Source organism: Anopheles merus, chromosome 3R (assembly GCF_017562075.2).
Source record: "Anopheles merus strain MAF chromosome 3R, AmerM5.1, whole genome shotgun sequence".
NCBI classification, from domain to species: domain Eukaryota; kingdom Metazoa; phylum Arthropoda; class Insecta; order Diptera; family Culicidae; genus Anopheles; species Anopheles merus.
The window spans coordinates 20,203,203-20,227,772 of NC_054084.1; the positions used below are offsets into that span (position 1 = coordinate 20,203,203).

General features: G+C 46.3%; 2 protein-coding genes across 2 annotated transcripts; both read left to right on the forward strand.

Annotated features, from left to right (window-relative positions):
- Window positions 1-18,931, forward strand: LOC121595532. The gene is made up of 8 exons (XM_041919569.1): window positions 1-407; window positions 12,090-12,884; window positions 12,970-13,395; window positions 13,507-14,048; window positions 14,224-14,228; window positions 16,865-17,703; window positions 17,765-18,193; window positions 18,268-18,931. The coding sequence occupies exons 1-8, from the start codon at window positions 403-405 to the stop codon at window positions 18,785-18,787; spliced, it is 3,561 nt and encodes a 1,186-aa protein (XP_041775503.1). The 5' UTR covers window positions 1-402; the 3' UTR covers window positions 18,788-18,931.
- Window positions 18,932-20,898: 1,967 nt separating this feature from the next.
- On the forward strand, window positions 20,899-22,277 carry LOC121595302 (60S ribosomal protein L7). Its single transcript, XM_041919202.1, has 4 exons — window positions 20,899-20,995; window positions 21,085-21,458; window positions 21,562-21,754; window positions 21,835-22,277. Exons 2-4 carry the CDS (start codon window positions 21,085-21,087, stop codon window positions 22,096-22,098), a joined length of 831 nt encoding a protein of 276 aa, XP_041775136.1. The 5' UTR covers window positions 20,899-20,995; the 3' UTR covers window positions 22,099-22,277.
- The last annotated feature ends 2,293 nt before the right edge of the window (window positions 22,278-24,570 follow it).

Sequence of the window (24,570 nt, forward strand, 5' to 3'; positions counted from 1 at the left end):
TCGGTACGCGGAGTATATTAGGCGGTTCATATCGCTTGGCCTCTGCTATCAGTCGCCTCAGTCGCGGTTCGGCAGTGGTGCCCTAGAGATGTGGTTTTATTACGGAGTGATCGATTTTCTTACGTGTTGCTGCGCGTAAACCTTCCCCCCCAGTGAGATCTCTGCTAAAGAACCGACTGTAACGTTTGCGATACTTACTATTAACTAATAGTGAAATTTGTGTGCGTGTGTGATCAAACAACGAAACTGGGGTGATACATACAGGAGTTGTGATTATAATTCAATTAGCGTTTGCGGAAAGTGTAGTGGTTATTTAAAAATTGCGTTACTTTAGACATTCGGTATCAACGATCCCGCCCGTGTGTGTGTGTTTTTTTAACTTCAAACCCGGAGGGTTAGAAAATGATGTAAGTTGACAACTACAAACGCAAAAAAAACATTAACAACGCACCTCGCTGTGAGCCACGTCAAGCACCTGCGCAAAGCTTGCGGTTGTATCACTCACTGCCTGCCGAAGATCGATTTGAACCGATCGCATTAATCTAGCTATGCAATTCTCTCTGTGTGTGTCTGTCTGTGTGTTGTATTGTTCTGCATCTATTATTTCCCTTACATCATACAGTGGATCATTTCTTGGGGTCTTGAGTCTTTCCCATTTCTCTGGCACAACAGTTATCTCGAGCGCACCCCTACAAACACCCTTCTATTTACGTGCACGTTGCTTATTGCGGGATTCCTACCATAGGTTATACACACTAGCAAATAAGTCGAAACTCTGATCGCGATCGACACAGAAACCGATCAGATAATGGGGATCATTCTAACCATGCGATGCGTCTCCGAAGATGTGAATTAAGGGTTGTATGCTTATGGTGATCAATGGACACCCTTTGTACATGCGGGGGGATACCCCTCGATGCGTGCGTGTACCGATCGGAAAAGCCGTCCGGTAAGCGGTACTACTTCTCCACCTCGCGTCAACCCGGTACTCGACTGCAAACAGAGCGCCTAGCACAAGCTGTGGAACAAGAATGGACAGGCCGCGTGCAAACATTCTGTCATGTATCGAACAAGTATTTGACATTATCTTGAAACAAGTGGGGGGGGGGGGGGGTGTAGTGTACGGGAGTGAAACGGGGTTTTGTGGGGCGATTTTACAACGCTGCCCGCGATAGCCACATTCAAGAACTGCGCGTAGCAAAAAATGTGCTCATCCGGTAAATGAAGGCGGCGTGCTGAAGCATTCCACTACGATAGATAAAGCCTCGTACGCGCACTCAATTGTTTGGCGTTATCTAGAAAGGACCAATTATGATGACGGATTTTTAATCCCGATTGCTAGCGTACACGGTAAATTGGGGATCAATGACTGGACAGTTTCGCCTGTTCGCCCGGGTCCAGCATATCACACGTGGTTATGCCTGTGACAAATGGGTTTTTTTTTATTTTTAGACGAGCTAGTTTTTCGGGCCTTCACTCAAATGCACGGTCCAGTCTATTTCCGGTTTGGGTTTGGCGAAGGGGATTTTCCAGGCGCAAAGCAGAGCGTTCATTGTGGAACTCGTTTTACAAAATGTGCTAAACGGGTTTTTTTTTTTGAGGGCTGATTTTTTTTTCCAAACATGATCGTATATCTATGGAATCTATGGATGAATACATTAAAGAGATAGAGTTAATGATGGCCGCGACGCCAATGGCGAGACGACGATCAGCAGCAACAACCCGTCCGTCCTCTGTATCAGGGTTGTTTCTGAATGAGAATAATAGAATTGTTGCAAAAAAAAGCCCTCCACACACACACACAAACACACATTATTGTTCGTATCGTGCATGTAGGGCTTGTCGGGGGGGGGGGGGATGATGGGAGACCACCCTTATTATTTGATGCAGCTGTACCATTTGGCCTTGGACGTACGGTGGATGAGCTCTAGGCATGGGAGAGCAGGGCAGCATTTGATACGTGCCCACCACCACCATGGACAATATCTCGCATAACCCCGATTCCAATGTGAAGCCAAATCAGATACAGAGCACGCGCGATCTTGCAGGGGGAGAAAGCACAAACCCAATTCAGTGCCACTGGAGGAGGAACAGTGATCTTTACCAAGTGCCACCGTCCGCTTATGCAATCTACTCGGTTAAGAAACTTCTTTTCATTCGCATTTTGTTGCCTCACTATGTGACACTCAGCATGATGCCCATGACTGATTGATACGGCGGTCCGCTAGTTGGTTCGTTTGCTGGCCTCCGGACGGCTCGGCAAAGGGAGCTACAGGCGGGGAGATCCTTTTCTCTATTTGACTTGACGATGAATTGACAAAATAGGAGATAATTGAAAAACAACCACAGAGGGAACCTGCCAGCGCACTGCACAAAAGGTTTGATAGTAGTACCTTTCCATTTGCTCGCGCTCCCTTGCATGCTGGATCGATGGCAAACGAGCGATCGTCATACAGTAAGGCTGTGACTGACACAAAGCGTCGACCAAAAATAGCCAACAATCCATTTAACATCCAATGTGTGTGTGTGTATGTGCCTTTCGGATTGCGGATGTTCGGAACAGTTTGAATGGTAATAGGAATGTGCCAAAATCGTCGATCATGCCAATAAATTTGACACCCTTGTGGTGGGGTGCCTTTCCCATTGCATCCACGCTCTCTCTCTCTCTCTCGCTCTCTTTTTGCCTGGCGTTTTATTAATTGAAGAATAAAATAGAACAAAACCCTGGTACACTTCCCGAAGATCACTTAAGAAACTAGGACTAGTTCAATCAATCATCGCCCAATTGTGATGTACAATTGGCCTACATTTGTTGGGGACAGGCTTCCCCGCGGATGGGCAATAAATAGTGTTTTGCGAATTTCGTCTTTCCCCCCTACCCAATTGCGGTGGTTCAATCGGAAATCAAACTTTTTCCCCCACCACCGGGAAAGTGTGTCCTTGTGTCAATCTGTCTGTATGGACTACTGTTTAACAACCCATTACTTTATCAATCACCTTCAATGGCGGCACAATTCTCACTTCCCACTACACGCTATCTGCGATCTCGTTTACAAGCGTTCATGTTCGTGATGAATGTCGTTTGTGAGGCGGGTTGTACATCGCCCCCCAAAAAAAACCGCTTAAATGTTCCCCAATTTTCTTGCGCACAAGGTCGTGTGACAACATCCTGCAAGGTGTGTCGAGGTAACGGGAACCCTTCAAGCTATTCGCTTTTCTTCTTTGCCCCTTTTCCATGTTAATAGGGTGGTGTGGAACGATCGCTTGCACACTTAATTGCCGCTCCCGATCGATGATGCCTATGCTCCAATTCGGTGCCCGATCACCTTGAACCGGGCGGCCGGGCAAACATAAACAGACAAATTGGGTGGCAAATTGTGCCCTTTTGAGTGGTAAAAGCACCCGTCACGAAGGTAGACGCCGCCGGGAAATGGGGACAGTTGGTAAAGCAGAGGTACTAATTATCCTCACCCATCGTCATGCCGTTGTTACGGTTCTGGGTCTCCCCCCACATACAACAACAATTAGCAACAGTGAGGGGTATACAGTTTTATTGTTATACAAGTGCCTCACGTCTGTGTCCACGGCTTTTGGAGAAGAGAGCGGGATTGCACGTGGTCGGTTGCAATGTTGTGCACTGTCCACTCTAAACACTCTCGTTCAGGTGAACCCGTTAGCTACCGTGTGTGGTTGGCTTGTTGGCGCTCTCCTGTAAAGCTGTTGAGCTTATTCCGACGCGTGCTGGCACTTTTGCTGGCGGTTGTTAAGTTTGAAGTATTTCCTCCAGTGTGTGTGTGTGCATGTGTGTCCGTAAGTTCACCCCCCAGCGGGCAATTTCTTTAGATGGGCAATTAGTTGTTGTTCTAGGTTAGATAAAGCGTAGAATCATTCCAAAACTGTGGCCGTAGATAACTGCTGCGCCATGCCTGAGCTAAGGTCGTAAATGTCTTCTGTGCCAAAGCATGCTATCGTTTGCCGTAGCTCCATACCGAGTTATCAGTTACGATCACTTTTATTGTTCCGCCGGTTGATAAACGTAAGAGATTCCGTCGAGGCGGTTCTTGGCGGTGGTCATCGTCACAGGGTGTGAGCTCCGGTGGGTTGGTCTACCCATTTTCTGAAGGTGCTTATCAGAGCATCGAAGATCGGAGTGAATTCGGACGTCACGGCACTTCCGCGCCGGTTACAAGCTACATACCTGAATGGTTCCCATGAGGAGCATTTAAGATTGGGAATTATTGTTTTAAGATTGGGGTGTCCCCCATCTTGCTGTGAGCTTTATGGCAAAGACTTACACTTATGATGGTTGTTGTTAAGAGCTAAGAACCAGAAGATAAAAGTGAGGACGAGAGTGATCTTTGTAATTAGTATTTCAACTCTTGGCACACGATCTTCTCTTCCAGTACAGTCTTCAATAAAATACCTCTTCCAAGCTAAATACGACGTTAGCTGCTCTAGATCTTCTCGTTGGGCTCATTTATCTGGCAAACTCACAACATGCAGGTGCCATCACAACAGCATCTAGTTAGGGATGGAGAGCTTTTATGGTACTGCGCACTGCATTCTACGCAGTGGCTCGTGCAAGCTTTTTTATTATCCTTGTATTCTATTATTTGGCAAGAATATTCTTCTATTTGGCGTAACGTCCTACGCGGACATGCCGGCCTATACAGGCTTTCGAGACTTAATGCATTACCACGCAGCCGGATAATCAATCCTTGCTACGGAGGTACGGTCCATTCTAGACTTTAGACTTCAGGCGACGAACTCTGCGTTCTTAGGTTACACAGGTTATAATTAGCGAATGTTGATAATTTTTGCCAAGATAGATTTGGATATCTCATTCTCCTCTTTGGTATATTCACGAAGAATATCAGATCGTTTGGGTTAATAATCTGGGTTGTTTTTTTGTGTGTGAAATTATAAAATGGAAACCAAACAAGTTCATCTTTCGATCATTCTAGTTACCCTTAAAGCAATAACAATGTTCGCTTAGCTAAACTTAGGTTAATAGCTCATGTGGACCCGACTTACTCCCTTTCTTAGCATATTTTATTATGTTTCTGATGCTGGTAATACAAATTAAAACAAACATCGAGTTGCTTCTTATGCAGTCCATGTAAGATAAACCTTCCTTCGAATTGTTTTCAATGTGGTGCGATCATCTGCTAAACTGCACGGGGATCGCTGGATACCCGATTCCGAGGCTGCTTCGTATGGGAGCTGCGTTTGTGTCGGGTTATCCTGGGATGATATGTGACACCGCACGTGGAGCTACAGCTGAATACCCGAGGCTACAACTCGTGGGAACGCCTTGCTTGTTGATATGGGTTGCCATTATAGTAAAAATAAACATAGAGCATAAACTAAAGCACTAGATCGCACTGGTCAGAATAATGAGGAATTCTGCAATAACAACCGCACAGAAGGAAAAAAGATCATTTATGTTTGCGTAGTCCGTAGTCAGCTCACAGCTCTTCTCGAGTTACTCAGTAGTCCAATGGAGAGAAAAGACAGTTGGGCTCAAGTGAATGAAGCGGGATATTCATTTACGAAACAAAAGTTTTCGTGGTCAATTGCACCAAAGATCAAGCAACGTTTTTACGAAATTTGTGACTTATTGTCTGGTCTAGTCATATAGTTGCTGTACTTTAATACGACGATTAGCAATTGTAAATCGCCGATCGTTGTCAAAACATTGAACTCATCTTGTGGTGTTCGGCACCACTGGTGGTGTTGCGCTCCTGGCTGCTTTTCCGAATTCACCACTTTCGAGCGTCACACTGTGGTAAGATTAAGTTAGTGTAGGTAGGTAGCGATGTAATACGAAGTATAGGACACGAAGTATAGGATACGAAGGATAGGACACGAAGGATAGGACACGAATAGGAGCGATCGGATGCGCCGATCGTGGTCCTCGAGCTTGCGAGCGATCGGATGCGCCGATTGTCGCTCTCTTATCTTTCGACCGCCGACCAATACAGTTCACGTGTAATTCACTCGTCGCAATTGTCACGTTAAACAAAATAAATTGTATCGCGCAAGCCCTACATTGGTGACCCCGACGTGATCAAAATCGCGGAACGTGAAAAATTGCTGTCGTGATCAATCGCCCAGGAGAACATTCTCCGTCGCCGTCATCGGTTAAGTATTTGCCGCCGACGTAATCCATTGTCCCGGTACATCGCTATCCCGTGTGCTTGAAGCGCATTTTGGAGTGAAGGAGAAATCTATCACCGACGCGATTTGTGGTTTCGCCGTATCCAGTAGGATAATATTACACAACCACGATTGTTCGGTCGATCGACTACTATTCACCGTGAGTGCCCTGCTGAAGCCCTCCGTTTTCGGAGCCAACGACGTCCCGTAAGAGTATTTTTTTCTCGGGCCCACGTCATCGCTGTGTTGAAGGAGTACCCTGGGGTTTTCGGCCAGCATCATAGTTCCCGGAGCCGTACAGCATTTGACATCAGTAGATACAAAGTGCCACCACCGTGCGTTGTGGTCACGAGATAAGCAGAACGATCACATATATCACGTTTGATACTGTGATCACGGAGAGCCCATTGTCATCGTGTTTTTCATCTGCAAGAGCTACAAGTTCGACAACGTGTCCGTGTAAGCACGGAAACCACACGACCAAGGGGTAGAGAGGAAGCCACCCGATTTCCCGTAAGGAGCATCACTGTCGCTGTTTGTGACCAGAAACACCACCGTGGAATCAGTAGTGCCATCGTGTATTTGGAGCCACGCGGTTTTGGAAGTAGTAACGCCATCGCGTTTTTGGAGCCACGCGGTTTTGGAAGCAGTAACGCCATCGCGTTTTTGGAGCCACGCGGTGTTGGAAGCAGTAGCGCCATCGCATTTTGGAAGCAGTAGCGCCATCGCGTTTTGGAAGTAGTAGCGCCATCGCGTTTTCGGAGCCACGCGGTGTTGAAAGCGGCCTTGTATCCAGTTTTCATCGATCGACAACCGGTGAGCCCGTTCCTTATTATTATTATTATTATTATTATTTTTCATTCGGTGATACTTGTGCCAGAAACTCAGTGTATTTTTATGCGTTTTATACGACGCGTGTTTTTTTTTTTCTTTTTCGGTGCGTTTATAAGTAAATATTTCATTAAGTGCAACGTTGTTTTACGAGTTTTACGAGAAAATACGTGCAATTTCTTACGTGCAATTTCATTAGTACATTTTTATCGTATACAATTTAGCGCAGTATTTTTTTTCACATTTTCTTCGTTATAAATTATACTGAAATACTACGCGTTTTGAATTTTTCCTTGCATTTTATAAAAACCTTGTATTTATTGAACTGAATTTTGCGATCAGTATTATAGGTCATTTTTATCCTTGGTACGTTTAAAAATTTAAGTGCGTGTAGTGAATTAGAAAACAGGTTAGATTTCTTTGTATTGGTTTTGTAAACCACAGAGTGATGTCTTTGAAAGCTGGTGCCGAAGGAAAGGGTGAGGAGAGTTCAAGTTCGGCAGGAACGACAAAGGTGTCGGCACCGGGCGATCCTCCCCTGGGGGTAGAGCGTATATCTACGAAGTTACCAACTTTTTGGGAGGACGTTCCAGAGGTTTGGTTCGCTCAAGCAGAAGCGGAATTTGAGCTTTCAAAAATTTCACGGGAGCGCACGCAATACACATATTTGATCGCTGCAATGTCCAAGGAAGTATTAGCTAAGGTGCTGGACATTGTGAAAAGTCCTGACCCGGTAAAACCATACTCTCACTTAAAGGGAGAAATTTTAAAACGGTTGACAAGTAGTGAGGAAACACGATTGTCAAAATTGTTATATCATGTTGAGATAGGAGATAGAACTCCATCAGATTTCTATCGATACATGCTACAGATAGCTGGGGATTCTACCGATCTTTCCGTAACTCTTGTGAGGAAATTGTGGAAGTCAAGACTGCCTAAATCGATTGAGGTAGCCTTAGTTGCAGTTGATACAAAAGATCACGCTGAGCAATTGCGGATAGCAGACAGGTTATGGGAATGCACACAATCTAGTGGACTATCCGAAGTGAATACTCGTGCTAGAGTTACATGCGATTCAGCGTCTGATGAAATCCGGCGTGAAATAAGCGAACTACGCGACATGATCAAGAAGATGTCAAATCTTTCCCAACGACAACATCGTGATCATAGACGCAGCTTCTCTAGAGAACGAAGAAATTTCCAAAGTCCATCTCGTGATAGGAAACCATTTTGTTGGTATCATTACAGATACGGTAACGGAGCAACCAAGTGTGTTAAGCCCTGTAATTTTTCCACAACACGAGTCAAACACTCAGAGGAAGAAAAAAACTAAGAAGCTCACGGGAGTTGGCGGATCTCCCTAGAGCATATAGTACTTCTCCTCGTTTGTTCGTAAATGATATGATGACATCATTTACCTTTTTAGTGGACACAGGGGCTGATGTATCCGTCATTCCATTTCATTTAGCTGGTAAAGCTCATAAACCTACAGACTTAGTTTTGCAAGCAGCCAACGGAAGTACCATAGTGACGTATGGCACAAAGCTGATTCAAGTAAGTTTAGGTTTCAAAAGAGTTTTTACCCATATTTTTATCATAGCATCCGTAAATCGTCCTATAATAGGAGCGGATTTTTTATACAAAACCGGAATACTAGTGGATATCAAAGGGCGTAAGCTAATTGATTCGACCACTAATTTAGCGATCATAGGATCATTGGCACTTGTGGATACTCCTTCCCCTAAACATTTTGTACTTGAAGCAGGAGACTTCGGACGAGTTCTACACCAGTTTCCATCTTTGGTAGAACCACCGGACTACAGAAAGCCAGTATGTCATAATGTGTTTCATTATATTGAAACCAAAGGCCCTTTGCCTTTTGCGAAGCCACGTCGCCTTGACCCGCAAAAGCGAAAAATCGCGCATGTGGAATTTCAGCAAATGGTAGACTTAGGAATTTGTCGCCCATCATCATCACCAGGGTCATCACCCTTGCATATGGTGCCGAAGGGTGACAATGACTGGAGACCATGTGGGGATTATCGAAGGCTTAATGCCATTACGACACCAGATCGGTATCCGATCCCTCACATCCAGGACTTTACCATGCAACTGCAGGGTTGCAATTTTTTTTCAAAGCTTGACATAGTACGAGCATATCATATGATCCCAGTAGCAGAAGAGGACATACATAAGACGGCCATTACTACCCCTTTCGGCATGTTCGAATTTTTACGAATGCCTTTTGGTTTAAAAAATGCCGGTCAAACATTTCAGAGGTTCATGAACAGTTTATTCAATGACCTCAGTTTCGTATTCGTCTACATTGACGATATTCTAATTGCCAGTTCGACGAAGGAAACGCACCTTGAGCACTTGCGCATAGTGTTCAATCGGCTGGCAGAATACGATTTAAAAATTAAACCGTCCAAGTGTGTGCTAGGTGTATCTACCATTAATTTCTTAAGCCACACAATTTCAGCTAATGGAATTATCCCATGCGCGGATAAGGTAGAAGCGATAAAAACATTCCCAACGCCAAAATCGGTTAAACAACTACAGCGATTTGTGGGAATGGTCAACTATTATCACCGTTTCTTACCGAGCGTTTCAAATACGTTGAGACCCTTGTACAAGTTGATAGCACAGCACACCAAGCAGAAATTAAAGACATTCGACTGGTCGGAGGAGTGCGACAAAGCGGCCCTTCAGGTCAAGTCAGACCTAGCAAAAGCTACGATACTGTCACACCCAAGGTCCGATGCAGTTTATTCTTTAACCACGGACGCATCTAATTTCGCCGTGGGAGCGGTGCTGGAACAGCATTTTGAAGGAAGTTGCCAACCACTAGCATTCTTCTCTAGAGTAATCACCCCAACCGAACAAAGATACTCTACGTTCGATAGAGAATTATTGGCAATCGTGCTGAGCATCAAGCATTTTAGACATTTTTTAGAAGGCAGGTCATTTATTATATATACTGACCATAAACCGCTCACCACAGCGCTGACGTCAAAAACCGAGAAATCACCTCGACAAAATCGTCATTTAGATTTCATTTCTCAGTTCTCAAGCGACATTCGATACATCAAAGGAGACAGCAACATAGTTGCAGATACTCTCTCGCGTGTGGCAGAAACGGATTCAATTAGTAACTTGGATTACAAAATTTTCTCTGAATGTCCACGTACTGATGAACAATTGAAAACATTATTGGAGAATAAAAAAAATAAAAACTCTGCTTATAAACTTGATAAGCTTTTGCGAAACAACACAGAATTGTATTTTGAGGTCTCTACGGGGAAAAATAGACTGTACGTCCCGAAATCCTTACGTAAGGAAACATACGATGGTGTGCACAATGCCTCCCATCCTGGCATAAAAGCATCTAGGAAAATGATGACTGATCGATATTTTTGGCCAGCCATAAATAAAGATGTAGCTAATTGGACTCGCGCATGTTCTGCTTGCCAAAGAGCTAAAGTAGTTAGGCACACAAAATCACCTTTGGAATCTTTTTCACTTCCAAAGGGAAGGTTTGACCATATTCATATGGACATTGTTGGACCCTTACCTCCATCTGAGGACAAAATATATTTATTAACAGTAGTAGATCGTTTCACCAGATGGCCAGAGTGTTATCCTCTAACTAACATCTCTGCGGCTACTGTTGCCAAAACTTTCGTGGAACAGTATGTGTCTAGGTTTGGTTGTCCGTTAAGAATTACGACAGATAGAGGAAGACAATTCACTTCAAGATTATTCGAGGAGTTGACCAAACTATTGGGCACACACCATATTGCAACCACTGCCTATCATCCACAAGCCAACGGTATGGTGGAACGTTTCCACCGTCGGCTAAAGGAAGCCTTAAAAGCTAGTGGGAACTCACCACGATGGACAGTTCGGTTACCATTAATACTTCTCGGCATTCGTCTTTCTTATAAAGATGAAATCAGAGGTTGCCCAGCAGAAATGGTCTACGGTCAAAGTCTCCGATTACCTGCAGAAGTTTTTGTACCATCTAGAGACGAAATCGATGATGATACATCTGACTTAATCGTTGATTTAAAGAAAGCATTCAAATCCGTAGAGCCATCGAGCCCTAAAGATAACAATAATACGAACAACTACATACCTAAAGCCCTAGAAAATTGTAGACAAGTATTTGTCAGGGTTGATAAGGTCAAAACAGGACTTCAAGCTCCCTATGACGGTCCATATACCGTTGTTCGAAGATTCAGAAAATTTTTTGTCATTCAAATGAAGGATAGGAATGAATCAATTTCTATTGATCGACTCAAACCCGCTTTTGAGTGTGAAGCTCATACTAAGGCAACCAAGCCGCTGGAAAAGTCCCCCGTAACGAAAAAACATGTTCATTTTCGCTAAGAATAAGACCGCCGAGTCCGCAATAAGCGTTTGACGGCAGATATAAAAGCGTGACTACGTCACTGGAGGGGGATCGTGTGGTGTTCGGCACCACTGGTGGTGTTGCGCTCCTGGCTGCTTTTCCGAATTCACCACTTTCGAGCGTCACACTGTGGTAAGATTAAGTTAGTGTAGGTAGGTAGCGATGTAATACGAAGTATAGGACACGAAGTATAGGATACGAAGGATAGGACACGAAGGATAGGACACGAATAGGAGCGATCGGATGCGCCGATCGTGGTCCTCGAGCTTGCGAGCGATCGGATGCGCCGATTGTCGCTCTCTTATCTTTCGACCGCCGACCAATACAGTTCACGTGTAATTCACTCGTCGCAATTGTCACGTTAAACAAAATAAATTGTATCGCGCAAGCCCTACAATCTTTAAGCCACACTGTCTTAAAACGAACATCCTTAGATGCGATCAAAACAGCGGAAGCATTCCTAAACTGTTTCCAACTGTGGTGCCCATCAAGAAGAACTGTGTGAAGAGATCATTGTAACTGGTATCCTTAATCTTGAAATTCAAGACCGAATTTGATCCTCTCATTGTGTGCTGTCTTCAAATCATATTTCACAAAACCATGTGTTTGTTCCACTTTGCTGCCGTGATCTACCCCATACCCTCTCCGACCGCTCTTACAACTCTGCACTCCGGTCACGTTGCAGATTGAATGTCAATAAGAAAAAGCTTCTGCTGCTATCCGTCCTAGCAGCGATAGTGATCGTCGCCCTTGCCGTCGGCCTTACCGTCGGGCTTCGCTCGCGTGACAGTTCAGACAATCAGCATGCCCGTCTTACCGGAGCCGCCGTCACCTCCAACGGCATCGAGTGTGCCGGCATCGGTGCAGACATCCTGCGGCGCAACGGTTCGGCAGTGGATGCCGCCATTGCAACGCTGTTCTGCGAAGGTGTAACCTGCCCCCAGAGCATGGGTCTCGGCGGTGGCTTCCTGGCCACGATCTACATGCGCGACACCAACACGGCCCTGGCGCTGGACGCACGCGAAGTGGCACCGGCCGCCGCCACCAAGGACATGTACCTGAACCAATCGTCGGTACAGGGCGGACTGGCGGTCGCTGTGCCCGGTGAGGTGAAGGGTTACTGGGAGCTGCACCAGCGCTACGGACGGCTGGAGTGGAAGGAGCTGGTCGAACCGACGGTACGACTGTGCCGCGAAGGCCACCTGGTAACGGGCTACCTGGAGCGCATCCTAAAAGGCCGCGAGCAGCGCATCCGCAACATACCAACGCTGCGCGATGTGTTCATCAACCCGGCCACCGATCAAACTTGGCAGGAGGGCGATCGACTGAAGCGCCCAACGCTGGCCGACACGCTCGAGGTGATTGCGCGCGAAGGCGCAGGCGCACTGTACAGCCGCAACGGGACGCTGCTGCCGAAGCTGATGCGCGATCTCAAACTGTTCGGCAGCATCATCACCGAGGACGACTTTTACAACTACGAGTAGGTTATCCTTCCAGGCTGTGTCGGTTGCGTCCAGGGTCAGGTATGATCGTCTAACGTTTTCGGCCCAATTTGCCATTCGCAGACCACGGTGGGTTGCTCCGGCACGAACCAGTATTAGAAAGTCTAGTCACGTGTACTCGTTCCCGCTGCCCGGCAGCGGTCCCGTACTGAACTACATGCTTAACATCCTGGACAACTACGACGAGCTGCGACCGGACGACCCACTGTCCTGGCACCGGATCGTGGAAAGCTTCAAGCACGGCTACGGCATGCGCACGCGCCTCGGCGACCCGGCCTTCGTGCCCGGCATCGAGGACCATCTGGACAAGCTGGCGAGCAAAACGTACGCCCGCTACATCTCGGAAACGATCCAGGACGATCGGACGCACGCCGAGTACGCACACTACGGGGCGGAGTTTTCCAACGAGCGCGACCAGGGCACGGCCCACGTGTCCGTCCTTGCGCCGAACGGTGATGCCGTCGCGGTCACCAGCACCATCAACAATATGTAAGTGTGCGCGTTTCTGTGTTTTGTGCTGCGTCTGTTGTGTGCTGTGTTCCGGCACCGTTCCTCAAACCCTCTCTCCCCCCTCCGTTGCTCTTTATCGCCTATCGACAGCTTGGGCGCAATGATACGCTCCCCCTCGACCGGCATCGTGCTGAACGACGAGATGGACGATTTCTCCACGCCCGGGCTGATCAACTCGTACGGGCTGCCTGCATCGCCGGCCAACTTTATCGTGCCCGGCAAACGGCCGCTCTCCTCGATGACACCGACAATCATTACCGACGACACGGGGGACGTGCGCATCGTGGCGGGCAGTGCGGGCGGCTCGCGCATTACCACCGCCACGATGCAGCTGATCGTGCGGCACCTGCTGTTTGGCGAAACGCTCGGCACTATCATTAGGGCGCCCCGGATGCACCATCAGCTCGCGCCGATGTCGATCGAGTACGAGAAGGGATTCGATCCGGTCGTGATCGCCGGGCTGGAAGCGCGCGGGCACGTTTGCGTGCAGGCTGCGTCGGACGGTGGGTTTGCGGCGCTGACCGCAATCGTACGCCACGCACGCGGCACACCCATGTCCACCCTCATCGAAGCGACGTACGATCCGCGACGATCGGGCAGTATCGAGATTTTGCAGGATTGCACTAGCACTAGTTGTTAATTTGTGCTGCGTGTGTATGTATCCATGCCAGATACATACCATTAGAAAGATAGATAGAGGGAAGAGAGGGAGGCTGGAGCTGCGTGTGGGGTTCCTGTAGCGATAGCTTGCCTTTTTCTGTTAGTATTGTTGCTAGTGATATTACAATTCATGTATGTCGACACCAGTATACGTCAGTACAATCGTTACCTAGTTACCAGATTTTGTATAATAAAATGAGATTTTAAGAGCAAACACCACGTGTGCGTGCGTGTGATGCACAACAACAACAGCAATGATGGGGACAGCATCCTATCCTAACAGCAAATCGCACCGCTTCCTTTCCGCACGTAACACCATGACTAATCTTCGTGTACTACTAACCCAAAGCATCCAAGCGCGGTATCATCCATCAATTACGTAACGCTTATAATCTTGATTTTTAACATATAATTACTATCCAATGCCTCTCGAACCCGGACGATTTCAAACGATTTTGAGTCTTATTTTGCACTAAATTGGATAAACATTGCCAAACAGCCCTTTCAATGTATATGTAAAGAGCTACAAAAAACATGTTTGAAAGGCTTTGCTTGTTTAATAACTCAAAAGGGTCTTAATGCTTAATACTTAATAGTTAAATTGCTTAAACAATTCCTCGACGGGGGGTCTAAACGATCTACAATCTCAATCTTCCTTTAGACGGAAAACAGTAAACGCTTGATTAAAAAAGCAATAACAAACTGTGGAGAAACCCAATTATGCACTTAAAATAGACGGTTGGCGAAACACAATGCTTTTCCATAAGACTGGGAATATTATTACAGGTATTACTTACTTACTTATCCGGCACTATAACCACCGACAAACCGACGTGACACTTCGAACAAAATGAGCTTCAAAAGTTGTCTCCTTATTTCAAATGAAAATACGTTAAACACTAGCGCCATCTCTATAATCGCTTACTACACTGACACAGAGAAGAAACTGCTAAATCCCCTTTATGTTTTTCTACGCAAATTCCAATGCGTATTGTTTTATGTACTTCTCACATCTTTTGCATTGATTTAGAAACTTATAAAATGATTTTCCTGGATGTTTTTTCCAATAATTCTCACAAAATCTTGCCTCACACTTCCTTCGTAATTTGTACAGCAATTATCTGCAGTACGCGATACTCGATATACGCGAATTCGCATTACGCGATTCCTCTAAATTTGACAACTCCATGTGTTTTTTGCAAATATTTTAATTATTTGAAATATTTTATGTTCTTTTTGAATTTCCTTAATGTTCTTAATGCATTTTGCATTAAATTTGTGCAAAATATACCTGTTTTATAACAAAAATCTTTAATGCAAAACTCTGTAGCGATATATTTCAATCCTCGAACCGGTAGTGTAAACTATTTTTCCATAGGAATCCGCTATACGCGAAAACTCGAGATACGCTATTGCGCTCGGTCCCGTACGATAGCGTATATCGGATAATAACTGTATTTAGAAAAGTTGTTTACATCGAAGCAGCAGTGAACAGAGCTTACTTTGACAAAAGTGTTCGCCTCACTGGTAAATGACAGTATTTTCGTGTGGGGCACTTTTGTAACGCCAGTGTCACGTCGGTTTGTCTGTGCTATAACCGCTTTGCGGTCTTGGTCTGCCTCAGAAGTGTCCGAACCCCCATCACGGTCTCGCACCTTCTTCTGCCAATCCGTTATCCCGGCCTTAATGGCGGACGCCTCCACGCCATCTTGCCACCTCAGTTTGGGCATACCACGCCTCCTCTGTCCTTGTGGACGGCCTAAAAATATTTGAAATAATTAAAATCTCGATTTCGTTAAATAAAATAATTTCCGCGTAGTGATGGGAAATTTCCGTCGGAATCGCTTCCGCACTAGCTTCGAAGTTTTCTGGAATTGATTCCGGAAGTATGTCCGGAATGAGTTTCCGGAATCGATTGCGGAATCGGCTCCGGAATGGGTTCCGAAATCGGCTCCTTAATTGGAATCGGCTACAGAAATGGTTTCAGAATCATAATCGTTTCCGGAATCGGCTTTGCGAATGAAATCTGTTCCGAAACAGGAATCGGTTCCAGATTCCAGAATCAGTTCTGGAATCAAAATTGGTTCAGGAATCGAAATCGGTTACGGAATCGGAATCAGTTCCGGAATCAAAATCGGCTCCAGAATCGGAATTGGATTCGAAATCAGATTCGTCTTCGAAATCGGAGTAGGTTTTGGCATCTTTATAAGAATAGATAGTCAACTCCAAAATCGATTCCAGCATCGGAATTGGCTTCGAAGTTGATTCCGAACACAGAATCGGAATCGGATAAGTCCGATTCCGAGCTCCCACCACTAAAGAGCAGAAGATTTATTGAAGGAGGTTTCTTCCAGCGCTACATTTTGTGGCAATAGCACAGGCCAGGCCCGAAATAAAAAAAGCAGTTTTAGCGTTACGTTATTAATGGACGATGCCCAAAGTGGCGTCAAAGCATGAGCAGAGGGCATCTGGCGGGTTACGCACCATCGATCCTGTTATCAGCGGCACGAAATTGACCGGCAAAACAGCTTAACTAACACACGTTCGCAAGCCTCCAAAAATGATGGAATGTATGGGGTCTATACAGGAATGCATGTAACATTTAGCTTAGTGTTGCTTCGACTGTGCATCGGTTCGGTAGAAGAGTAGTAGATTAACACACTTTCCACCAGCATGTTCTAACAGTGTTTTCGGTTTTTTAACCCCCATAAACAAGAAAAAACATATCAATGTCTTATTAAATACATTTTTTTGCTTAAAAAACAAATTAAGCAACGCGTTTTGCTAGAAGACACAACCGCCCGTATCCATCATCATGAAGCGCAGAACCATTCTCTCGCTGCTGATCGCAGCGATCATACTCACAATTCTGATCGTCGTGTTTGTGCTAGCCACCCAGGGCAACATAACACTCCCCCCTCCACCGGGTGATGCCCCAATCGCCCATCATCACCGGTCCGGGGCGGTCGTTGCGAACGGTGCCGAGTGTGCCGCGATCGGGGCACAAATCCTGCGCCAGAATGGTACCGCCGCCGACGCCGCCATCGCAACGCTGTTCTGCGAAGGCGTGACCTGCCCGCAAAGTATGGGCCTGGGCGGCGGCTTCCTGCTTACCATCTACGACCGCCAGAACGGTACGGTGGAAACGCTAAATGCACGCGAATCGGCACCGGCCGCTGCGGAGCGCAGTATGCTGCGCGTAGCGAAGGAACGCGGACAGGATACGCGTGGCCTTACCGTGGCCGTGCCGGGCGAGTTGAAGGGATACTGGGAGCTACATCAACGGTACGGTCGGCTGGAGTGGGCAGCACTGGTACAGCCAACGATCGAGCTGTGCGAACGGGGCCACCTGGTGACGCCCTATCTGAGCCGAATACTGGCGCGCGTTGAGCGACAACTGTACGCAGAGCCCTCGATGCGGGAAGTGTTTATCAATCCGGCAACGAACCGCACGTGGCAGGAAGGGGACACGATCAGGCGGCTGCAGCTGGCACAAACGTTGCGCATCGTAGCGGCGGAAGGAGTGGACAGTTTGTACAGCGCAAACGGGACGCTGCTGCGCATGGTCCTGAAGGATCTGAAATCGTTCGGCAGTATTATAGAGAAGGAGGACTTTTTAAGCTACAGGTGAGAGCTGGAAAAAAAAAACAAGAAAATATTATTAAATAATCATCACCCCTTTTTGCAGACCACGCTGGGAGGCACCGGACACGGTAACGCTGGCTGCCGGCGAACGCGTCCACTCGATCGTCGTGCCGGGCAGCGGCACGGTGCAGAACTTTATGCTGCGCGTGCTGGACGGGTACGCGAACATGAGCGCGACCGATCCGCTCAGCTGGCATCGCATCGTCGAGAGCATGAAGTTTGCGTACGGGCTGCGTACGCGCATCGGCGATCCGGCCTTCACGCCGGAAGCGGTGGCGGTCATACGCAACCTGACCGATCCGCAGTTTGCGGCGTACGTGCGCGAGCAGCTGATCAATGACGAGCGTACGCACGACGACTTTGCGTACTATGGGGCAGAGTTTGCCGACGTGGAGGACAAGGGAACGGCCCACATCTGTGTGCTGGCGCCGAACGGTGATGCCGTGTCGGCCACAAGCACCATTAACTATCTGTAAGTGTAAATGGGGGCGAAAGCCATTATCTTACAAAAAGGAAGTCATCATCATCATCATCGTTTCCTTCCAGACTTGGTGCTAAAATACGCTCCCAGTCGACCGGCATCATACTGAACGATGAAATGGACGACTTTTCCACACCGGGCACGGTCAACACGTACGGGCTGCCGGCATCGCCCGCCAACTTTATTGCGCCGCGCAAAATCCCACTCTCCTCGATGACACCCTCGATCGTGACCGATCGGAACGGTGCGGTCCGGATGGTGCTGGGTGGTGCGGGTGGTTCGCGCATTACCAGCGCAACGGCCGTCATGATCTATCGGCATCTGGTGTTTGGTGATGATCTCGCCACGATCATGAACGAGAAGCGGCTGCACCATCAGCTGGCCCCGATGTGGGTCGACTATGAGGCTGGCTTTCCCCAGACCGTGCTGGATGGGCTGGTAGCGAAGGGGCACCGGGTGAAGGAGAAAACGCCGGACGCTGGGTTTGCGGCGGCGACCGGCATTGTGCAGGATGCAGCGGAACAGCTGGTGCAGGCGGCTTACGATCCACGGCGCGGTGGCAGTGTGGAGATTGTGAAAACGTAAAGTGCGCACAGTTGAGGCGCATGGCGGGGTACGGAACGTAACGGAAACGGTTTTGGGTGCAGTTGGTTTAAATGTAATCTTTATAATTGAAGTATTTACCGACTAATAAAATGACACACAAACAAGTGTTTGAGGACAATGAAATGACAAACGTTTGTTAAATAGAAAGCAACACGTCGAGCGATCACATCCGCTGTTCATGAAGAGTGGGTACGAAATTGTGATTGTTGTGGCGTAGGAAAGAGGTAAGGAAAATACCCTGGGACTTGGTTCCATGTCTAGGAGTTGGAATTTATCTACTTATGAGGTATCTTCTCCTATCCACCCTTGTCGCTATTAAACCATCTTGCTGGTCTGACATTATTTGCAACCGTTCATGCATTCTGGCTCAACGAAGACTTGCACGAAGAAAGAATTGGGTCCTTCTTCTCAACACGGCATGTTTAGAATTTGGTCAAAGATCACCTGAAGAATCAATTACTCAAAAACGATAATTCTCTGCTTGAACAGTTCAAAAATGTATCCAATATCCAATATCCAATGGAAAGGATCTTATATTTTGTAACTTAGCCTTATCAATCTAAGCAGTATTAGGAGTCCTTAAGATCGCTTAAGACCTTGCGTGAAAGTGATTTTTTTTTTGCTATATTTTATTGGATATTTATCATAATATGGCTCATCATACACCAGCAAACTGAAATAATAAGTATATTACATTTTCTTGTGATTCACTGCTGACCTTTTTTTTCTCCATGAACAAAGCGAGGAATCACATGGAAATACCTTTAATTTATTATTTCAATATTTATTTTATATTCTAGAAAGTTCGAGTACTAAATATCCTTTCTATTGGTGTACGATAAGCAATCTTCTGATAAATCTGTATTGAAATATATCAGAAAACTCCAAAATTTCAGGTTCAATTTCACTTCTAACGCGGGCTTTGTAAGGAACGATTTGCTAATAATATCACCGGATGTCACTTGTGGTTTCACTGTCTACAATTACGACAACATACAGGATTTACTTTTTTCTCCACTTTTTGTTTTAATTCCAGTTTTTTTTTTTTGTCTTATCATATCCCTTTTTAATCGTTTCTGCAATTTATTGGCATTCTCTCAATATTCTTGACAGAAAAAAAAAGATTCAATAATATGAGAAACACTTCAAAAAGCTTAGAATGATTTAAAAAACCATATAAAATGTTTAGGAAACAACCAACTTCTAAGAAGTAATCAAAAGCTCGCCGAGCCTTTAGTTGGTAAGATTCGTAATAATAATGAATATTCAGATTATAATGCTGATGTTGTGTATTTGTCCGAGACACCCAATACGACACAACCGTTGCAACATAGTTGATCACCTCTAATATTCAAAAAAGACGCCGTCCACCACTTTCCAAGTGATTTATATTAGAATTATAACCACTGGATCAGAATCAGTCATTCTTAATCGTTCTTCGTATGATCGTCCCTCTAAGCTCTGACGTAGGTGAGATCTTCTGAAAATAGCACTATCGATGTCAAGGCTCTATGGGTAATAGCTTTTTAAACGAAGTTGATAAATAAACATAATCATCATCCTCTTTCGAACTAAGAATTGAATTTTAGCAGCCAAACAGATTGTTTCATCACGTTCAAGCGGTAATTCTTTTATCATTGAGCATTCTGACTCAGAAGATATTCAAACGAATCTTACAAAACATTCGAAAATTGTATCGTTTCGTTTTGAAATGGTAGTAAAGTGGTGCAATGGGATATGCGGTCTATATTACAAGGCTGGAGGTGGTTACATTTTCATATAAACTGTCCTTCCGAACGTAAAACCGTTAATACAAATAAAATTGACCGTTAACTGCGATGTTAATTGCAGTATCCCTTGGTTAGTATAATTATTGTGACATAGTTTTTTTTTTAATGAATTGTTCTGCATCACTCTGTAACTGTATCATAATTGCCCACGAACAACATTTCCTGCAAATAAAATTCCATACACATGTTTATAATTTCGCTACCGGTTATTTTGAAATTTCAAACTCATCCCAAGGTACATATACAATCCCTCCCATCTTGCCGAGTTCGCCCCATGCGGAAACTCACCATTTTCGCCCCCCCGGCGTTGACGTTTGCCGGGCTGTCAAATTACGGCGCTACCAACTGATGACAACTTCCTACTTTTTCGGTCTTTTCGACGTACAACGTGCTGAAGGTAGGAACGGTGCATTGTTTTCCTGCCTGAAAAATAGCGCAACAACAGTGAAACCGGCCCCGCTAACCGTGTGCTTTCCCTCCCAACAGATGGCTGATAAGGCTAAGAGTGCCCCGCAGGCAGTGAAAAAGCCGGCCGTTGCCAAACCGGCGGCCACGAAGGATGCGAAGCCGAAGGAGGCCGGCGCGAAGAAGGTGAAGCGGCTGCCCGTGGTGCCGGAATCGTGGCTGAAGATTGCCAAGTGCAAGCGCGGCTGCAAACCGAACGTGCTGCTCCAGCGCCGCAAGCTGCGCGCCGTGCGGCTGCTGCGCCGCAAGCAGAACCTGCTCCGCGCCATGAACTACGAGAAGAAGTATCTGAAGACGGAGCGTGCCGTCGTGGAGCAGGCCCGCATTGCCAAGGAGAAGGGCAACATCTACATCCCGGCCGAGCCGAAGGTGGCGTTTGTCATTCGTATCCGTGGGTAAGTGGTTGGATGGTCTTAAGAAACGTCGGCACCAAGGGAAAGATTGTGGCCCCAAAATTAATGCTAATGCACGCCTTTCTCCTCCCCCCACCGCGTTCAGTATCAACAAGGTTGCCCCGAAGGTGCGTAAGGTGCTGCAGCTGTTCCGTCTGCGCCAGATCAACAACGGCACGTTCATCAAGCTGAACAAGGCCACCAAGAACATGCTGCGCATTGCCGAGCCCTACATTACCTACGGCTACCCGACACTGAAGTCCGTTCGTCATCTGATCTACAAGCGTGGCTTCGTAAAGGTGCGTTCCCCCACCCCGCAACTGATTGCGCCCGCCCCGCCATACTAACCTGCTCAATGTTTCTTCTCTCCATCGTACAGCACCGACACAGCCGCATTCCGATCACCGACAACTTCGTGATCGAGCGCAAGCTCCGTGGCCACCGCCTGCAGTGTGTGGAGGATATGGTGCACCACATCTACACCGGTGGCGCGTGCTTCAAGAAGGTGAGCAACTTCCTGTGGCCGTTCAAGCTGAACACGCCGACCGGCGGCTGGCGCAAGAAGAACAACCACTACGTCGAGGGCGGCGACTTCGGTAACCGCGAGGACAAGATCAACGAGCTGATCCAGCGTATGGTTTAAGTTTTCCCCGTAAAACACACTGCGTCCATCCTGGTCTGTCCGTGCCTGGCGGCGAACAGCGGCCGCCTCACCGGGCGGGGGCAGATTTGTGGAAAGTTTTTTTTAGGTTGGTGTGTGTGTGTGTGCATCGAGATAAGTGGAATAAACGTGAAGAGAAAAGCCTCGAGGTGGAAAATCTAGCTGCTCTTGCGTGGAAGTGTGTTTCAGCGTTAATTTCGTGTGTTACTTCGATGCGTACGTACAGCTGGGTTTGTGTGTGAAATGCTGCTCGGTTTATAATGTGGCATTGTGTACGTTGGCAGAAAATGGCAGAAAGTGGTGGTGGCATCGCTTGGTTGCTATGGCGATTGAGACACATTCGAAGGTGGTGGTGGTGGTAGCGTGGTGTATGTGTGCGTTCCGCAGAGGTGGTTTGTTTTGGTTCGTGATTGATTAGAGGCATTTTGTTCTTCTTCCTTGGCACGCGTGCTTGTTCTGTTGGCGTTTATTTGGTTGTTTTTGCTCATACTAATGTGTTCTGGTTGTGTTTCGCGTAATGTTCTGCTATATGCGCCCTGGAAGGATAGCATTATTGAGCACACATAGGTCGGAAGGTTTCTTCTTTGCCATGAAGATGAACCACAACGTAGCCGTTTTTACCACACAGCCGGATAGTCTTTTGTAAAGGGAACTTTATCGGCGGTATAGGAAATCCTGATAGTTGAAGTGTTTATGAGCAGTGAAGTGCTGGTATCTGTTGTTACGCATGTCTGAGGTTTTTGGGGTTATCAAAATGTACTCGCGGCTGTTCTGTTTAGCTTTATCATCTACCGCTTTTGAATGGATTGGTACATTACGCCGAACCACATAAAGTAATGTTAAGGCAAGCAAACAATTGTTGTAAAATTACACTAAATTCAGGTTAAAGATACATCCTTCCTACGTACCGCAAAACGTTTGATTATGTTTCGCTGTGTGCGAAAAGATCAGCAACGTTTTGTTGGGTATTTTCCGATCCCCGTGGATTAACTCCACGTGGGACATTCATCTCGGCATACTTCACTCAGTGATCATTCGAATGGTCTCCACGGTGGCCCCACTCAGCACAGGCTATGCATCAAACAAACATATCCGAATCAGGTCGTTTATTGGTCGTGCCACCCTCTATCTAAGCTCCTTCCACTTGATACTTGATGAAGAATAATCAAATTTAGAAAAAATTCCAAGAAAGAAATGTTTTATTTCAGTGTTTAAGAGAAGAAGCAGAAACGAAAATACCTTAAAGAGGTCTCCTAAATACTGCCATCAGGTCCTCCAGAGGCATTCAGACGCGAAGCACGTGGCGTTAGTTAGCATGCTCACTCAAGCCAGTGACTAAGGACTGCAGCAAACTGAAGACAAAACACGTTTAACACATCTACTGGTCAACAGAACAGATGAACAGAACTTGGTTAACAATAAATTAGATTGACCGCCAACTTATGTACATCTTAAACAATACAATTTCTTTACACTGATTCTCTGTTCAAAAAGGACGCCCAATGTGCTGACTATGGTGGATACAATTGCTATTTTCCTCTATTGGACAGCGTGTTTTTTTTGATTCCTTTAAATTAGCATGTTATTTTTTACAAGAGGAAAATATCCTTTCTCTACGCCTCGGATGGTAAAAAAAAACAACAAAATGCCCGTCCTGGGTTCTAGCCCCGAATGGATCGCTTGAGCCATACGTAGAACTAACTATCCTCTGCATTACGGGTAATCATAAAGGCACCTTAACGGCTTTCATGTCATTTTTCTTCATTTCGCATTGGATACAACTTTAATTGGCCGTACAAATGAATCCTTCGGCCCACATGAACATTTTGCCTAGGACTTTACGTGGTCGGCAAACTTTACGAGCGAAGGAGCCAAATTCTACAATAATGTTCGTATAGTTTCACGTGTTCAAGAGTCAATTTTTTAAACCAAGAACAACAATGTGTGAAAGTACTATGGAATATGTGGAACGGTTAAGAGCCGCCATCTCGATATCAAACAGCCGTAATCGGCCAATCGCTGGCCTAGGATATCACAAAACGCTTGATTTTACGGAGAGATCCATCGAACGATCAGTTCAACGGCTGTCAGAACGTTTCCCGCTCAAAAATGCTTCTCCAGATTAAGCATCGAACCAGTGGTGGGTTTGAAGGAATCGGAGCGGCGGTAAGAAGTGCTACTTCAAGATCCTTGCGGCCACAGGGCCTCCATCGAATAACGGGCAGGATTTCTAGCCATCTTGAAGGCATTTCGGGACGGTCCCGCTCAGACAAAAAATAAAACAGCATCAATTTGTAGGGTTAGTCTCAGGACTCTTTCTCTCTCTCCTCTTGTTGGCCTGCTCACGATAGAGCAAGTGAATGTGACATGGCCCGGTCAAAAATAATTCTACAGGATGCTCGATCCTGCCAGCCTTTGCCACCGTCAGGATGCTCGGTTCGCCTTACAGCTCAG